The sequence below is a fragment of the Chiloscyllium punctatum genome, chromosome 5 (assembly GCF_047496795.1).
Source record: "Chiloscyllium punctatum isolate Juve2018m chromosome 5, sChiPun1.3, whole genome shotgun sequence".
NCBI lineage: Eukaryota > Metazoa > Chordata > Chondrichthyes > Orectolobiformes > Hemiscylliidae > Chiloscyllium > Chiloscyllium punctatum.
This window is the reverse complement of record NC_092743.1, coordinates 19,135,172-19,151,923: the sequence shown is the minus strand read 5'-3', so window position 1 is coordinate 19,151,923 and position 16,752 is coordinate 19,135,172. Positions and strand designations below refer to the sequence as shown.

General features: G+C 43.5%; 1 protein-coding gene across 4 annotated transcripts in view; it reads left to right on the top strand.

Moving 5' to 3' along the window:
• Positions 1–16,752, top strand: part of mtcl1 (microtubule crosslinking factor 1) — a 213,144-nt gene that overhangs the window by 88,774 nt on the left and 107,618 nt on the right. For all 4 annotated transcript variants that reach the window (XM_072569875.1, XM_072569874.1, XM_072569873.1 and 1 more), the window contains exons 4-6: positions 1,443–1,502; positions 9,603–10,925; positions 13,884–14,039. In XM_072569875.1, coding sequence (XP_072425976.1) covers positions 1,443–1,502; positions 9,603–10,925; positions 13,884–14,039 — 1,539 coding nt within the window. The remainder of the gene's footprint in view (positions 1–1,442; positions 1,503–9,602; positions 10,926–13,883; positions 14,040–16,752) is intronic.

Here is a 16,752-nt window from a genome sequence, read left to right as displayed (position 1 = left end):
GGAAAACTGAAGTCAACACTGGGTGTGCTGGTGGATTTTACACTGACCCTCAAGCAAGTTGACTGACCATCTCCCTAGCATAATGTCCTGTCAGTGAAAACATTACAACAGCAATAATTAAAGATCTGTGCTCGGATGACTCTTTGTATACTCCTCCTCTCAAGTCTTATAACTATTTCTGTTTTCCAGCATGGAGTTTTGAATGAAACACAACCCACAGCATTCGAGAGTTTTATCAGTTAAGCGGTGGGTTCAAGTGGCTGGGCAGGGTGGGGTGACCAGAGTCAGGGATGTGCCAGGTGATGGAGGCCTGCACTAGGCCTTGCCACAGGTATTGGTGAGTCACAAGATGGTGGATGTCCAGCTTGCAGCAGTGGTAGTGGGCGTACCTTTGAGCCAAAAGGTTTGGCTTCAAATCCACCAGCTGCAGTGATATGTCATGACATGTCTGAACAGGTTAATTTAAAATACATAAATCCTTAATAAATCTCTGAAAGTCTTGAGCTTCCTAATTCACCATCTGGTTGCCAGAGTATGGAACAGTCTGAGCAGAAAATTAGTTCTCGGACATGTTAGGAAGCCTATTGGATGATATGGGTTTTAGCAGCATTACAAAATAAAGAATATTTGTAATATGAACACTACTGCTGTATGGCAGTAGTGGAGTGGGGAACAAAAAAATATATAATCAGGAGATGAGAATCTCTTCAATTCAGAAGAGTGACTCTGAGGTGGCTGGCCGCAGCCAGTATACTGCGGGGAAGGAGTCACTCCTTATTGGACTGTGCTGTCAGCTTAACTCTCTTTCTTGGCGACAATAAAAAATAAAAATTGTTTGTATAAAGGCTGAGACGACAATGGTGACTACAGTTTAAATACAAAACAAAAATTGAAAGAACAGCGGATACTGTAAATCTGAAACAAAAGCAAAAGTTGCTGGAAAAGCTCAGCAGGTCTGGCAGCATCCTGTGAAGAGAAATTGGAGTTAATGTTTCGGGTTTGGAGACCCTTCCTCAGAACCCTTCACCAGACCCGAAACATTAACTCTGATTTCTCTGCACAGATGCTCCCAGACCTGCTGAGCTTTTCCAGCAACTTGTGCTTTTGTTATTGTTTAAATACACTCCATTGGCTGTGAAGAACTTAGGGATGTCCACTGGTTGTAAAATGTATGGTATGTCAGCAATTCTTTTTATAATGGGCTATCATATCAATGTTTGCTGGTACAATTATCACCCAAGTTTAAAGATAACAATTAATCTGCAAATGAACAGTGTGTTCTTTTGACACTTGCCTACCATTTTAATTGAAGTGTTAAGTTATTTGACTTGAAGCTTTTAATAAGTGGGTGGTGACTGGGATTTTTTTCACCCTGCACTGTGAATGTTTATGTTATCTCTTATCTTCTCTCATGATAGCTTTTTGGCTTTTGTCTCTTACAGAGCTCCTTGAAGAGAAGAGGAAGCCGAGAGTTTTACAAAGATAAGAAAAGTGCCACGCAGGTAAACTATGAGTTCTCGGGGGCTATCTCCCACTGCAAAGTATTACGTTCCCTTGAGCCTACAAGGTCGATTCGATTCCAGTTTTTCATGGGTTAGGTATCTTTACCCTGACTTGGCAACGTTACGATTTAATACAGCGGAACTTCCACTTGTGGCAAGGAGTCAACACCATGAACTGATACTAAAAAAAAATCCAATCAATTCATTTTGTGATGTTAACCTTTCTTTATGGATTTATCCATAACTTCCTTGTCTATATTTTTCTGTGAATGGTGAGCTAATTGGCAGGGCTCCGAGGGAGGAGGTAGGGGACAGGAATTATTGTTCCAACTTAATACCAAGAGGGAAATTGCTTAAGAGGATTACAGCACCCAAAATACAGAAAGTATGCAGCCCACTTAAACCATATAGCCATTAAAGTGACGGGACCATCCCATCCTGGTAAATGATTCAGGCAGAAACAGAATAGGGAGATAAGACTCTTCCACAGAACGTATCAGACTCAAAACATTACCTCTCTTTCTCTCTCCACAAATGTTACCAGACCTGCTGAGTTTTTCCAACAGGTCCTTTGGCCCAACAAGTCCACACTGACCCTCCCAAGAGTAGCCCACCCAGACCCATTCCCCCTACATTTAGCCCCTGACCAATGCACCCAGCCTACACATCCCTGAACACCATGGGTGATTTAGCATGGCCAATTCACCTAACCTGCACATCTTTGGATTGTGGGAGGAAACCAGAATTCTCTGAGAAAATCCACACAGACACAGGGAGAATGTGCAAACTCCACACAGACAGTCGCCCAAGGCTGGAATCGAGCCCAGGCCCCTGCCGCTGTGAGGCAGCAGTATTAACCACTGGGCCACCATTGGAGAACAGTTGGCTATGATATGTCCACCACCAAAAGGAAATTAATTTGACCCATAGTATTTGCTCCCTCCTGAAAGACCCCACATTGTATCACCCAGTTGTTGCTAATTACTTCCAGGATTTTGAGCTCCTCTATAGTAAAGTGCATTTTTGATCATTTTAAGGTGTAGAAGAATTGTTACCAATTTCTAAATGAGCCTTGACTAGACTGAGGCAGTGCATCCTCACCATGTCATTGATTTTGAGTTCTTGTATTGGATACATCATTATAGTGAATGCTATTGCTAGAGTCTCCCAGCAGATGTGAATGAGTCTTAGATGTGAATGAGCTGACGGAGCTGGTCATGGATGAAAGTTAATAGTCCCTTTAAATGCCATCAACCACCCCTGAAGGTGAGTAAATCAGTTGCACCATGCACATGGTATTACAACCTTCTATTCAAAAGCAGGCAGGCTGCGGGGCATTGTGTCATTGTGATTTCCGATGCTGCAGTCAATATTGAAAGACTGTGTGATGGCCTTTGTGGTTTTAAAGCTTTTCATTCAGCTACCTCTAAAGTTCAGACCACAGCTTGCCAGAGAAGATGGTTTGGAGAATTCTATCATCATTCATGTGGATGGCATTATCAGACTAATAGGGCAAGATCTTTTTGAGTTGTTCTATTTCAAATTGTGTCAGTGTTGATGCCTCCTGACCTGATACTTTGTAGACAGCGCAATAGAAATGATCAAGTCACTCAATGGTCACAGTCCTTGACTCCAGTATCATGGTAGGGTGGGGAGGCTAGTGCTCATCATACACTGATTTTTATCACCAAGCTTCATTCCTATAGGCATCTCCACCAGAGGTGAGAGAGCTGGCTTTGCCAAGCAGCGGGTGACACCATTGGGGTTAATTTGTGATGTTCTGTGAGGGAAATAATGGAGGGAGTGGGATTTGACTGATCTTAAATCGAATGTTATAACTTGAAGCCTCAGTGATCTCCGATGAGTTGTACATGACTACAGTCCTTTTCTGTTTAGTTATAAGGACAAAAGGCTGTGCTCATGCGAAGGTCTGATAGAACGATTGGATCTCCTAGAGATGGTAGCACAGGTTGTGGGAAAGAGTATGTTGTGAGTGATTCTTTGTGTTACGTTAGTTTGAAGATTCCCTACCACCATTTAGTATCAGGTATAGATTCCTGTCTTTCCTGAATCATGCAAGGCGAGAACACGACCTTAGTTGATGGTACCAGTGACTGTACAAATGGCAGACCATGTTCTCAAACTCCAGGGCACCAGGATATCACATTGAACAGAACTGATGGCCTTTTCAAGTGAGTAACAATAGCCCAGAAGTTCTCCTGGTCTTCCCTACATTTCCCTGGATTTGGCAGGCCGGAAAATCATACTGGACACTCTGATGTCCAGCTCAATACCAGATTGGTTTTCTCAAAGAAGTATTTTCCAGTAATGATTGGTTCCGTTTACGGGGTAGTGGAGGTGAGGAAATATACGGTTTATTGATTGACATGTCAACTCATAACTTGTAGAAATCCACATTATTTATGTCATTGAAATCTTGTGTCCATTTCGGGTTATTGTGAAGGGCAAGGAGATTGCTGATAAGATTCCAGTGCCATGCAGAGAATGTGGTGGATGAGCAGCATCATTTTTTACATTCTTAAGTTACTAGATGATCGCAACTCCCCAAATTACTGTACATTGCTGGTAAATTCTGCGTCCTCCCACCTGCTTGTCTCAATCGTCACCATCAGCTGATCTACTGGATCACTGCTGTCCCCTCAGTTCCACCCACAGGAGCAGCTGCGCGGTCTCCCTCAGAGCATAGAGAGCTCGCTCACAAACCTTTCTCCAAGTCCAGTGAAACTCCTGGCAGCAGGTTAAAGCCTCAGTGGTGGGCACTAATCTATCAGTCACACTTTAACAGCTGATCGCAGTGGAATGGCCTACTTCTAAATCAGTCAATTGCCTGTTCATTTTCTTTCAACATTTGTTTTCAACTGCTGACTGCCACAGAGCCGTTATGATGGACAAGAATTGGAACACATAATCAGCAAAACAGATCATTGTGTTTCCATGGCGAAGACCAAGATATTGATATAGGAATTAAATTCCTGGGAATTTATTGACTAATGACCAAACGTAACATAAGCTGAGAGGATAGTTGTTGATTTATTACAAAAAACAATTGCTGGAGAAACTCAGCAGGTCTGGCAGCATCTGCGGACAGAAAGCAGAGTTAACGTTTCCAGTCACCCTTCTTCAGAGCAAGTTAATTTCCCATTTCTGAATAAGGGTCACTGGATTTGGAGCGTTAACTCTGCTTTGCTTTGTCTCTCTGCAAATGTTCCCAGACCTGCAGAGATTCTCCAGCAATTTCTGTTTTTGTTGCAGATTTCCAGCATCCACAGTTTTTGTTTGTTGTTGATTTATTGTTAACTCAACTATTTAAAGCTTAGTCTTACAGTCCAGGAACGTCTCGGGTTTAATCCTCAATTTGCAGCATGTTTGATCTCCGACCTGTGTCCACATGAGAATGGGCTTCCATTAGGATTGAGGTCTCACTCCTGATTGTCATGTTCACAAACAGGAAGGAAATGTGTGGATGCTATGTTTGGTGAAGACACACGCAGACTATATACTGTCCCTTGCCATACAGCTTGTATGTGAGGATTAGCTGCTCCAAGCAATCAGGTGTTGGAGAATTGTATATCAACAATGATTCAACATCTTTGGGGGAACATTGCCAGAGAAAAAGAAGTCATATGGGTAACTGGGTCTGAAGCTATCTTATGGGGAGAGTAATAACAAACAGACTCAGTCTTTGGCTACATATGCTTCTTGATAGTTTATCTTTTAGCCTTTCACACAAATGTGCACCAATGACTATATTTTAATGGTTGTAAACCATTCAGGGACATCATGATGTTATGAAATACTGTACAAATTCAAACCTGTGTAATTATAGTTAGAAGTCCCAGGTATGCCTGAACTTTGCGTTTTGTCTTTCCAGTTTCCTTGTGTGTTAAGGAGGAGCAGATGTACTTCGTGACAGGGACGATTTGAATTGAGTAATGATTGTAACTTTCAAACCCCAGGGTCTCCCACTCCATACCTACCGCCCACCTGCTGCTGGAAACCTGCGTCCTGCCACATGATAGCCTGGCCAGGAGTTCAAATCCCCCTTGGCACACAAGGGGAACAACATGGAAACTTCCTGGCCCAAACCCCCTTCCCTTCCCATTATGGTCACACACATTCTGGGATGATCATATTCAGGGTTACAAATGAGTACAGGATACTAGTCAGTATTGTGTTTACAACTATTGCATGGAGACAAGATTCCGGATGTAGGTTTGCTCGCTGAGCTGGAAGGTTCCTTTCCAGATGTTTCGTCACCCTTCTAAGTAACATCTTCAGTGGGCCTCCAGGCAAAGCACTGCTGATGATTCCTGCTTTCTATTTATATGTTTGAGTTTCTTTGGGTTGGTGATGTCATTTACTGTGGTGATGTCATTTCCTGTTCTTTTTCTCAGGGATTGGTAGATGGGGTCTAACTCGATGTGTTTGTTGATAGAGTTCCAGTTGGAATGCCATGCTTCTAAGAATTCTTGTGCATGTCTCTGTTTGGCTTGTCCTAGGATGGATGTGTTGTCCCAGTCGAAGTGGTGTCCTTCCTTATCTGTTTGTGAGGAGACTGGTGAGAGAAGGTCATATTGTTTTGTGGCTAGTTGATGTTCATGTATCCTGGTGGCTAGTTTTCTGCCTGTTTGTCCGATGTAGTGTTTGTTACAGTTCTTGCAAGGTATTTTGTAAATGACATTAGTTTTGCTTGTTGTCGGTACAGGGTCTTCCAAGTTCATTAGCTGCTGTTTCATTGTGTTGGTGGGTTTGTGGGCTACCATGATGCCAAGGGGTCTGAATAGTCTGGCAGTCATTTCCAAGATGTCTTTGATGTAGGGGAGAGTGGCTAGGGTTTCTGGACCTGTTTTGTCTGCTTGTTTATGTTTGTGGCTGAGAAATCGGTGGACTGTGTTCATTGGGTATCCATTCTTCTTGAATACATGATATCGGTGATTTTCCTCTGCTCTGCATAGTTCCTCTGTGCTGCGGTGTGTGATGGCCCATTGAAATAATGTTCTGATGCAGCTTCGTTTGTGGATGTTGGGGTGATTGCTTCTGTAGTTCAATATTTGGTCCACATGTGTTGTTTTCCTGTAGACAAGTTTCTATCTGCTCTCCCTAAATGGAATAACACAGTGGGAATTTTGAGAAATATTGGACACTGACTGTCAATAAGAATTCCATGGAGCAGACAGGAAAATGTAGCAGCAACATGCCTGAAATCCTTATCTTCGCAATGATTGTCATCAAATTAATTAGAAATAGAGACTTGCCCCTGATGTAGCTTCAGTTCAAAGTTTAGTTATATTTTTGTTCAATTATTTTTAAAGACACCAGATCTGACATTAGCGAGATCAGTAATTGGAAAGGTACTTGTCTCCTTCACCCTTGTCCTGTTCTTCAACTCAAACAACATGGTTCAGCAATCTCCATCTGTCTTGGGTTGCTGTGTTGGCACCTGAATCAGGTGGGCATTTGGACGTCTTAAAAATCAAAGACCCAGTGCCAATGTGTGGGAACAGGGCAATATGTATCCTTAAACGATTTTAAGCACTTTGGCCTTGCATTTCCACTGGGGAATATCCCCATCCTCCATTCTCTATGTCAGCATCTGCAGTTCTGAGATGGACTATCAAGCACAGTCTGATTTCCCTCTTTTAAAGGCAATGTGATTCCAATGTATTAGGTCCATATAACGCTGATGTCTCATTATTGAGACGCTTTGCAAATGTTTAATGGTAACGCTCACCAGTAAGTTGAGCAGGCTTCCAAGGATGTAATGTTCTCCATTGTTCCACAATTCCTGTGTGATGGTCTCTAATCCAACTTGACAATGTTCAAGGTTATGAATTTCTAAAATCTCACCACAGTATTTGTCAATTCCCTTGTCAACTCCTTCCAAACGGAACAGTCCGTTGAGCTGTGCAGTCATTAATACATCATATGTCCTATCAAGTCCATGCCAATTCTCTCTGTGAATAGCAACCCAGTCAGCCCCAAGCTTATATGAACAAATTGATCAGATGATGCCTTAATTCATTGAAAAGCAAAATGGTAGATGCTGGAAATCTGAAGTAAAAAGAGAGAATTCTCCAGTGGGACTGGCAGCATCTGTGGAGAGAGAGCTAGAATTAACAGTTTGAATCCAACATGACTCTTCTCCAGAACTGAAAAGGGCTGGAAAATTACTGTCTTTAGAACTCCCTTGATCTTTTGCTCTGGTCACCCTCACCATCTGTTCCACTCAGTCCTTGTCGTCCCCTCCATTTTGTCAATGGCATAAAAACCACCATTTTTCAGCCACCCTGTTTCTTGTCTCCAAACAGACGTAGCTGTACCTGTTGAGTTTCTGCAGTGTTTTCCCTGTTTAACCTTAATTCACCTGTCAGTTTGAATTTATAGATGAATGGTTTTAGTGTGGTCACGTTCACATTTATTTTGACGGAAGAGTTTTACCCCTCCACTAATTTGGCATGAGGTTTGTCTTGATAGCAATGGGACCTGCTGCTAGCTAGGTCTCTCAGTCAGCAGTCAGCAGCTGTTTCATGAGTGTCCCAGTGGAAACCTTACGTCCAGGCTTCAATTCTCCCTGATATACTGTGAAGTAAAGAGCCACTTCATTAACTCACAGGCTTTTGCTAGCACCAAGTTCTCAGAGCTGTGATCGATTGATTTGTGAACTGCTTCCTCCCTCTGGGAAAGTACAAACCCTCCAGCATGTCCAATTAACATTAGCTCTGCTTTCAGTCCTCAGGCTGGAGTGAGAGGAGGAGGAAGACAAAGGTGGTGCAACTTTGTAATACTCACTGACTACCCAAAGACTCCTCGTGAACTGTGCTGTGGTGCCCCACAAGGTTAAATTGCCATCCTGAAGGATGGAAGTTGTGGAACCCACTGTAGAATGAGCAGCACTTCCTGGGTTAATGATTGATTTAAATGTTGATATTTTGCCAAGTTTGATGATGATCTTAAAAATTATTTTTGAGAGACATTTCAGCTTCCCATTAGGAAAGTGGGTTTGATGTGGCTGCCCTTTGTTGGTTCATTTTTCACCTCATTAGATTGTTTTCTATTTCAGTTAGTGATACCATTAACCTGGTACAAATGTAGCATTCCTTTGAAGCTCCCTCAGGATGTACCACTACATTGAAGGTTCCATATAAATGTACTTTTGTTGTTGTAGAGCAATCTGCCTCTGGCTCGCCCCTCCATCTCCTTTAGGCAGGTGCTTGGTATGTAGTTCACAGTTGTTTATTTCTCCTTAAAGGTTGAATTAAATGGAAAATGATAAAAACGATTAATTTTAGTTGTTCACGTCTAAGTGTTACTTGCATAGTCTGGTATTGACTAACAATCAGAGCTTCAAATAGGAATGAATTCATTCCACAGCCACAGCATGACCAGTATGGGGAGTGAATTAGCAATAAAGTTCTTAGGGATATCCTATGATCATAAAAGGTGCCGTATAAATGCGACCCTTTCTTGTTTCTATAATTACGTGATTAAAACCAGTTTTCTCCATTAGAGTATAATCTTCCAAGTGACCCAAACAAGTTTAAATAACCCACTTATCCGTCTTCCTGGATAAAATTTGGAAACGTTGTAGAGCAGTGTGCATTGGGATGTTGGGTGACGACATCATTGGACCCCTGTCTGTTTTGTCCTTTAATCTGTGTGGAGACTGAATTCTTGGGTCAATGATCGAAAGAATTTAGCATCATCGTTCCTTATCACTCTTTGGCACAACACCCTCATGCTTTGAAAACAGTGCATGCTGAATTCTTGAGTGAATTACTGGAAGATTTTGATTGTTGGTTCTAACCACATTATGGTTGACTCCTCTGCAGTGGGTGGTGCATATATAGAACAAGCTGCCAGAGGAAGTGGTGGAGGCTGATACAATTACAATGTTTAAAAGGCATCTGGGTGGATATATGGAGAGGAAGGGTTTAGAGGAATATGGGCCAAATGCTGGCAAATGGGACGAGGTCAGATTGGGATGTCTGGTCGGTGTGGACGAGTTGGACCGCAGGGTCTGTTTCCAAGCTGTATGACTTTATGTCTCTATTATTGATCTGTTCATCTTTCTAAATTCAGGAAGATAGTGCTGACCTCAGGTGCCAGCTCCAGTTTGCGAAGGAGGAAGGCTCTTTGATGCGCAAGAAGATGGCAAAGTTGGGCAGGGAGAAGGACGAGTTGGAACATGAACTGCAGAAGTACAAGTCCCTGTACGGGGATGTGGACAGCCCCCTCCCCACCGGTGAGGCTGGAGGGCCGCCCAGCACCAGAGAGGCTGAGCTGAAGCTGCGGCTCAAGCTGGTGGAGGAAGAGGCCAACATCCTGGGCAGGAAGATCGTGGAGCTGGAGGTAGAGAACAGAGGCCTCAAAGCCGAGATGGACGACATGAAGTGCCAGCATGACAGGGAGTGCCTGGGCCGGGAACACGTGCCGAGCATTCCCACCTCACCGCACGGTGACTCGCTGGACTCGGCGGCTGAACTCCGGAGGCACCTACAGTTCGTGGAGGAGGAGGCGGAGCTCCTGCGTCGCTCCATCAGCGAGATTGAAGACCACAACCGGCAGCTCACCCACGAGATCAGCGTGCTGAGGCGTGGCCCAGGCCCAGGCCAGGAGCCTGCATGGCTGGAGGAGAAGGCAGGCGTCTCCCTTCAGGAGGAGCTGAAAGCGGCCCGGCTCCAGGTCAATGAACTGAGCGGCAAGGTGATGAAGCTGCAGTACGAGAATCGGGTGCTCATCTCCAACGTGCAGCGCTACGATCTGGCGTCACACCTCGGCCTCCGTACGGCCAGCCCCAGGGACAGCGATGCCGACAGTGACCCGGGCAAGAAGGAGAGCGATGGTGAGGAGAGCCACGCTCCGCCCCAGCCAAAAAGGGAGGGCCCCATCGGCGGCGAGAGCGACTCCGAAGAGGTATGTGAGAAATCGCCAGGCAAGCCACCGGACGCAGTCGACATCTGCGCCTTGGAGCTGCTGAGGAAGAGGGAAGACACCGAGTCTCTCATCAGCATCAAACGGGAGGCCGAACGTCTGGGCAGGACGGTCGATCGCCTGATCACAGACACCGACAGCCTCATCTACGACGCCAAGCTGCTGGTGACCAGTGCTGCCTCGGACCAAGGCTTCAGTGAAGACGGGGAGAGAAGCAGCAGCAGCAGCAGCAGCAGGAACCAGCCTGAGCTTCTGGACACCATCAACACCAGGATGAAGGCGTTCCGATCCGAGCTGCACACCTTCATGGAGAAGGTTGATCATCTCGGGGAAGGGCTGAGGGAGCAAATGGACGACCTGTCACCTTTGCCACATCTGACAGAGTCTGGAAGCTTCCTGTCATCTGTGACTTCCATGTCTCGCGACTCTCCTGTTGGAACTCTGGGGAAGGAGCTCATCACTGACTTCCAGGTAAGCAAGCTGGCTTGTCTGCTTTTAGATGCACCACTGCTGCTCTCGCTTCTGCTGTTGCCTTTAAACTCAATAACACTTTGCACCTTTACTAAGCATAAACCAAACTGCACTAAAACACTTACTAAATACATTCTGTGCTCAGCTCATAGAGTTTGATGTGAAGCCTCATGCAGAATGGGAAAACGTTGCAAGAATAACTCTGATTAAGGTCTTTTGCAGCCCATTTACACCTGACTTCCAAAAACCTCTAGAGACCAGCTCAAATGGAATTAGGCTATTTAAGGTGTAGCATTATTCAGATTCTATGCTTCAAAGATATAAAGCCCCCGTGTACTTTCATTTTGTTTTACAGTAGATCAGACAGGGTCGTTAAATCAGTTCACTCTCTGCTTTTCCTGAGCCAAGATGGATTAGGAGCAAATCCACTAGTGCCAGATATCACATTTCTCGCATCTTCTCCAGTCAGACTGAGAGCTTGGCAGGAAGGGAAGTGTTCAGCTGCTTGTGCACTTGAGTCATAGCGTCACCTTCAGAGTGCTGGGGCTGAGCTGTGGGCCTGTGATGTGAGTGAAAGATGGGCAATGTTTTACACAGCTTGCTTTATGAAGCAAAATGGGATTGGCACATACCTTCGGTTAGAGAGTGAGCAGGCCAGTTTGGATACGGCTGACTGGATGTTTCCAAAATATATGGCCCAGAAATAACAATCCAGCTCTTTTTCCACTTGAACACAGAAGAAGAATTAACGATGTGGGTCATGCAAATTTTTATTGTCTTCACTCAGATTTATTGCCATGATTAATGTCTTTTCTACCTTCCTTTCTGGCCTAACACCTCGGGCCCTTTTTGATTTTGAATTTTGCACTATTCGGGTGTGTTTACCAAAGCAAGAGTTTGGGTGTTATGGAATGAGGTGGTTAATCCTGAACAAAGAATTCTTCCTGCATTTGATCTTAAAGTACTTCCCCAAGCAGACCAGAATCTTTCCATTGAGTAGGTTTATCACAGCAGGGAAAACTAGTGGGGGCAGGCATTACACATTGAGAAAGCTGACCCACTGTGACATACAGATTTATTTTGCAAGTTTACTCTGGGGCAGTGTGGGCATTGCCCTCTGAATTGTCCATTTCTTTGTTGTGCTGCAGTTTGTTCAGCCCATCACATTGTGCATTGAACGAAGTTAATAGAACTCCCATAAGTACACAGCTTTTTGTTAATCTAGGCTATTGATTGATAGTGACCTCGGTGAGTAAATACATGTAGGCTATGCGTCAACCTCTAAAATCTTGGCCAGTGTAGCTGAATGGCCTGTTTCTGATTCTATGTCCATCTACCAATGGAAGCCACAATTTCATTGAACCTGATAAGCAGAGTAAAATGTGTAGCAAATCTGAACATGTATTCTTAAAGACTTTGTAAATGGTTAGGTACTTTTTATCAGTTTCATTGGGCAGGCTGCCTGGCAAATCTGTAAATATGGCTGAGCTGTGAAGCTCCACCATTCCGACAGCCAAACCTCACCAGTTACTATTTCAGTTATGCCTCACCTCCGTGGCCTGGGTCGGGTAGAAACTGGTGGCACGATCGTTGGGTGAAATTCATACCAGAAAGTGTGGGTACAAGCGACAAATTGTGAACTCGAGTCCCACTTCTTATCCGCCACAGGCCTGACCAGGTCACTAATGGTTAGCAAGTGTTGTGTGGCTTGTGGACAGTTTGGAGCTTATCTTCCTGAGATTGAACAGTCAGTCCGTTGCCAACCTCTGTCCAAAATCAGGTATCAAGAGTGCCTTGGATAATTTAGAGTGTTGCTTGGGACTGGTGATATCCAATGCAATACTAACTCAACGTGAGAAAATCTTCAGTGAGAAAATAGAAGCAGAATCTTCAACACCAAACATAGCACATTGAAAAACTAGTGGTGATTAAATAAAAAAAATTTCATAAATATCACTAGATTTCCTAAAAAATATTACTAGCCCTAAATGTTCAATAGATTTGTCCAGGAGTGTAGTAGGATGATAGTTCATTAAAAATACGATGTGGAGGTGTCGGTATTGGATTGGGGTAGACAAAATCAGAAGTCACATGACACCAGGTTATAGTCCAACAGGTTTATTTGCAATCACAAGCTTTTGGAACGCTGCTCCTTCATCAGGTCACCTTCATAAGGTTGTGATTTCAAATAAACCTGTTGGACTATATCCTAGTGTCGCGTGACGTTTGACTTTGTCATTAAAAATAAACAGTTAACTCCCACATTGAAGTAGTGACCAAAGCAATATAATTCCTCCATTGTCATCACCAACAGGAATGTGTAGACTGACCCATTCATTACGGCATTCGTTCAAATCTCTGAGTCTCTTAGGTCCCTTGGATCCAATTCCATGAGCTGATTTACAGAATACCAGAGGCGGTTCAAGATTCTCGATTCACTTAATGATCCATGGAAAGACATAAGGAGCACATGCCATGAAACCAATCAATTCTCCCTTCCTACAGAGGGGAGGGGGCATGGTATCCTCAGACAGGCAGCACCGTGATTTAAGGCTGGTGCTTGCTTCTAGTCACGGAACCAGCCCCCACTAACCCCCTCCTAAATGGTGCTTTGTGCATGGCTCCTGCAGGGATAGGCAAATTCTTTCATGATTTGTAAGCTTACCGTTGGTTTGATTCATGCATCCTTCATTGCATGCGCCTCATAACCAGTGTTTGCATTCTTTTTTCCTCTCTTTCTCTTTTTTCTTTTCAGATGTTTCAGCCCATCATTTTGCTTATACTCATTTTGGTTCTGTTTTCATCACTCTCTTATGCCACTGTGTTTAAGTTGGTTTTCCTTTTCACGCTTTTCTTTGTCTTGTAGTTTTTTAGTCGTCTACTATACCCATTTTTGTTTTTTTTTTATTTCCTCCCTGTCCTTTATTGTTTTTGTTAAATCGCCCATGCACTCAACAGTCCAAACTGAGGGACCAGCCTGATTGGCAGCTAGTCCCCAGTCACAGAGAAGAGCAAGAAACCCTTCAGAGCCGAGGCACTATGGACCAAATCCGCAAAGCTGATGGAGACTACAAAATATACAGGACAGAAGACGAGAGCGGCTTCAGTACAGAGGTAACTAAAGACATTTGTTTTTGGTAACAATTTGGGAAGCATTTTGAGTCAGGCAGCAGTTTCCATTGTGCAGAGCTGTGTTCCCAATCAGGAGGAAGGGATTCAAATCTCCATGTTTCTGTGTAATAGTCCCTGCAGAGATGGACAATTTTAAAAAGAGATCTGAATTTCGTACAATCTGTACAAAGCATTCAATGAGATTTCACATTAAAAGACTTTTACCTTAACAAACCAAATAAAATCAATATCGACTAAACATCATTTAGTAGAAACCTAATAAATTAATGGAAAGTATTCCCAAACAACTTCTTAACACAATCAAAAACAGACAACATTATGCAGTACATCTCACTCTCTGTAGACAAATAATCTTGTGGCTAATTCTCCCAGCCCATCACCCCACTTTGCTAAGATAAATCTGCCATTGTGCTTCTCCAGACTCGAGTCTATGAGCATAATGAAATGGCTTTTCCATTGTAAGGTTCAGCCTGGTATCTAACTTTCCACAAAGGTAGTTTTTTTTTCAGAATGGGTTGTGTTCTCACCAGCACTCTGCTCGCTGCTGCCCTAAAAGATGTTCATTCCTTTAGCTTGGTACCTGTTATGGGTGGTCATCTCCAAAACTTTTGTCTGAATACCTCTGGGAATCTGCTGTTAGGAAGGTCAGCCGCCTTCCTTTTGTGTCCAGGTGTTAAAGTTTACACTTCGTTTTCTGTCGGATTTGACCTGTGCCCCCTGGTGTCTCCATCACATTGGCCTGTTGCCAGGCAGAGTTCAGTCCAATTTACTCCATTTTAGGCCATCGTGTTTCACCTCAAATGAAAAAACACTGCTTCTGACGTTTCTAAAAGCACATCTTCTAAAGTTTAAGGGTCACGACACCTGGCTTTAATATTTAGAACTGTCTGTGATGATTTGCTTTGTCAATCGGTCTTTGATTATCAGTAAGTTGGAGGATTATAGAGGAGGCAAAGAGGGAACCCTTTTCAAGGAAGACTGTGCTAGGCTGCAGATCACAATTGAACCTGAATCCTTGGATTTTGGAAAAGTGCCAAAGGATTGGAAAACTATCTATATAAAACCTTTACTCAAAAATTAAAGGAGAGATAAAGAAAATAACTGTAGACGAGTTAACTTGACATCTTTATTGGGAAAATGTTAGCATCTGTTATACGATAGAAGAGCATTTAGAAAACATAATATAATCAAGCACTATCAGCATGACTTCATGGAGGAGGAATCAGGCTTTATCCTCAAATATTCTAATATATGTAAACAAAGAGGAAGCAGAAAAATCTGTAAATAGAAAATGTTTTTAAAAAGCATCACTCATTAGTTTCCATGTTCTTAAAGAATGTCTCCTTTTTACAACAGGATAATTAAAGTATCCATCATTCAGGCCAAATAAATCGCCAATAGAAGAGACTGCAAGCACTTGAAACCTCTTTGTTTTTATGTAAATTAAAATAGTGCAATTAACAGAAGGTTAAGAGAGTCAGAACTGTCAATCGAGCAATGTTTTCCCTGAGGCTGAATTGTTCCAACATTCTAATGGATGTCAGAAACTCAGTCAAGGCTTAGTATGTGTTCATGACTGAGACACTGCACTGACCAACCAACAGCCCAGCACATCTCTGCAAGAGTTCCTTGGGGTAGTGTCCTTGGCCCAACCATCTTCAGCTGCTTTACCAACCTCTTTTGCTCCACCATAAGATCAGATGATCACTGATCAATATACGATGCTTGGTAGCATTCTTAACTCATCAGATACAAAAGCAGTCCATAACCAAATGCATGGACAGTATCTAGGATTAGCCTGAGACATGGCAAGTGAAATTCGTGTCACACAAATGCCAGGCAATGATCATCTTCAACAAGAGACAATCCCTTGACATTCAGTGGCATTGCCATCACTGAATCCACTACTGTCAGGATCCTGTGGTTGCGCAATTGACCAGAAACTGAACTGGACTAGCCATACAAATACAATGGCTACAAGAGCAGGTCAGCAACTCTGAATCCTGTAACTCACCTCTTGACTGCCAAAAGCCTGCCTACAGCCTACAAGGCTCAAGTCAGACGTGTGTTGGAATACTCCCCACTTGCCCGGATGGCTGCAGCTCCAGGTGCTTGACACTATCCAGGACAAAGCATCTCACTTGATTGGTGCCACAATGACAAACATCCACTCCCTCCACCGCTGACATTCAGTAGTAACATTGTGTACAATCTACAAGAAATTCTACAAGATGTATTGCAGAAATTCACCTAAGTTCCTGAGACAGCAACTTCCAAACCCATGACCACCACCACCATTTAGAAGGACAAGGGCAGGAGATACATGAAAAACCACCACCTACAATTTCCCCTCTAAGCCACTCACCACTCATACCTGGAAACATACCGCCGTGCCTTTATGTGTTGCTGGGTCAAAGTCCTGGAACTTTGGGTCTACCAACAGAAAATGGACTGCAGCGGTTCAAGAAGGCAGCTCAGCACCACCTTCTCACCAGCAATTAGAGATGGGCAATAAATGCTGCCCTGGCCAGGAACACCCACATCCCATGAGTGAATTAAGAAAAAAAATTCTTAGGTGTATCAAAGATGTCAGGGGCAGTTTTTATCTTATCGCCAAAATTGGTAGATCTGCCACTATACCTGTCCAAAGTGATTAAAGGGCTCGGTGTGTGTTAAGTTCAGGTCTCATGGGTAT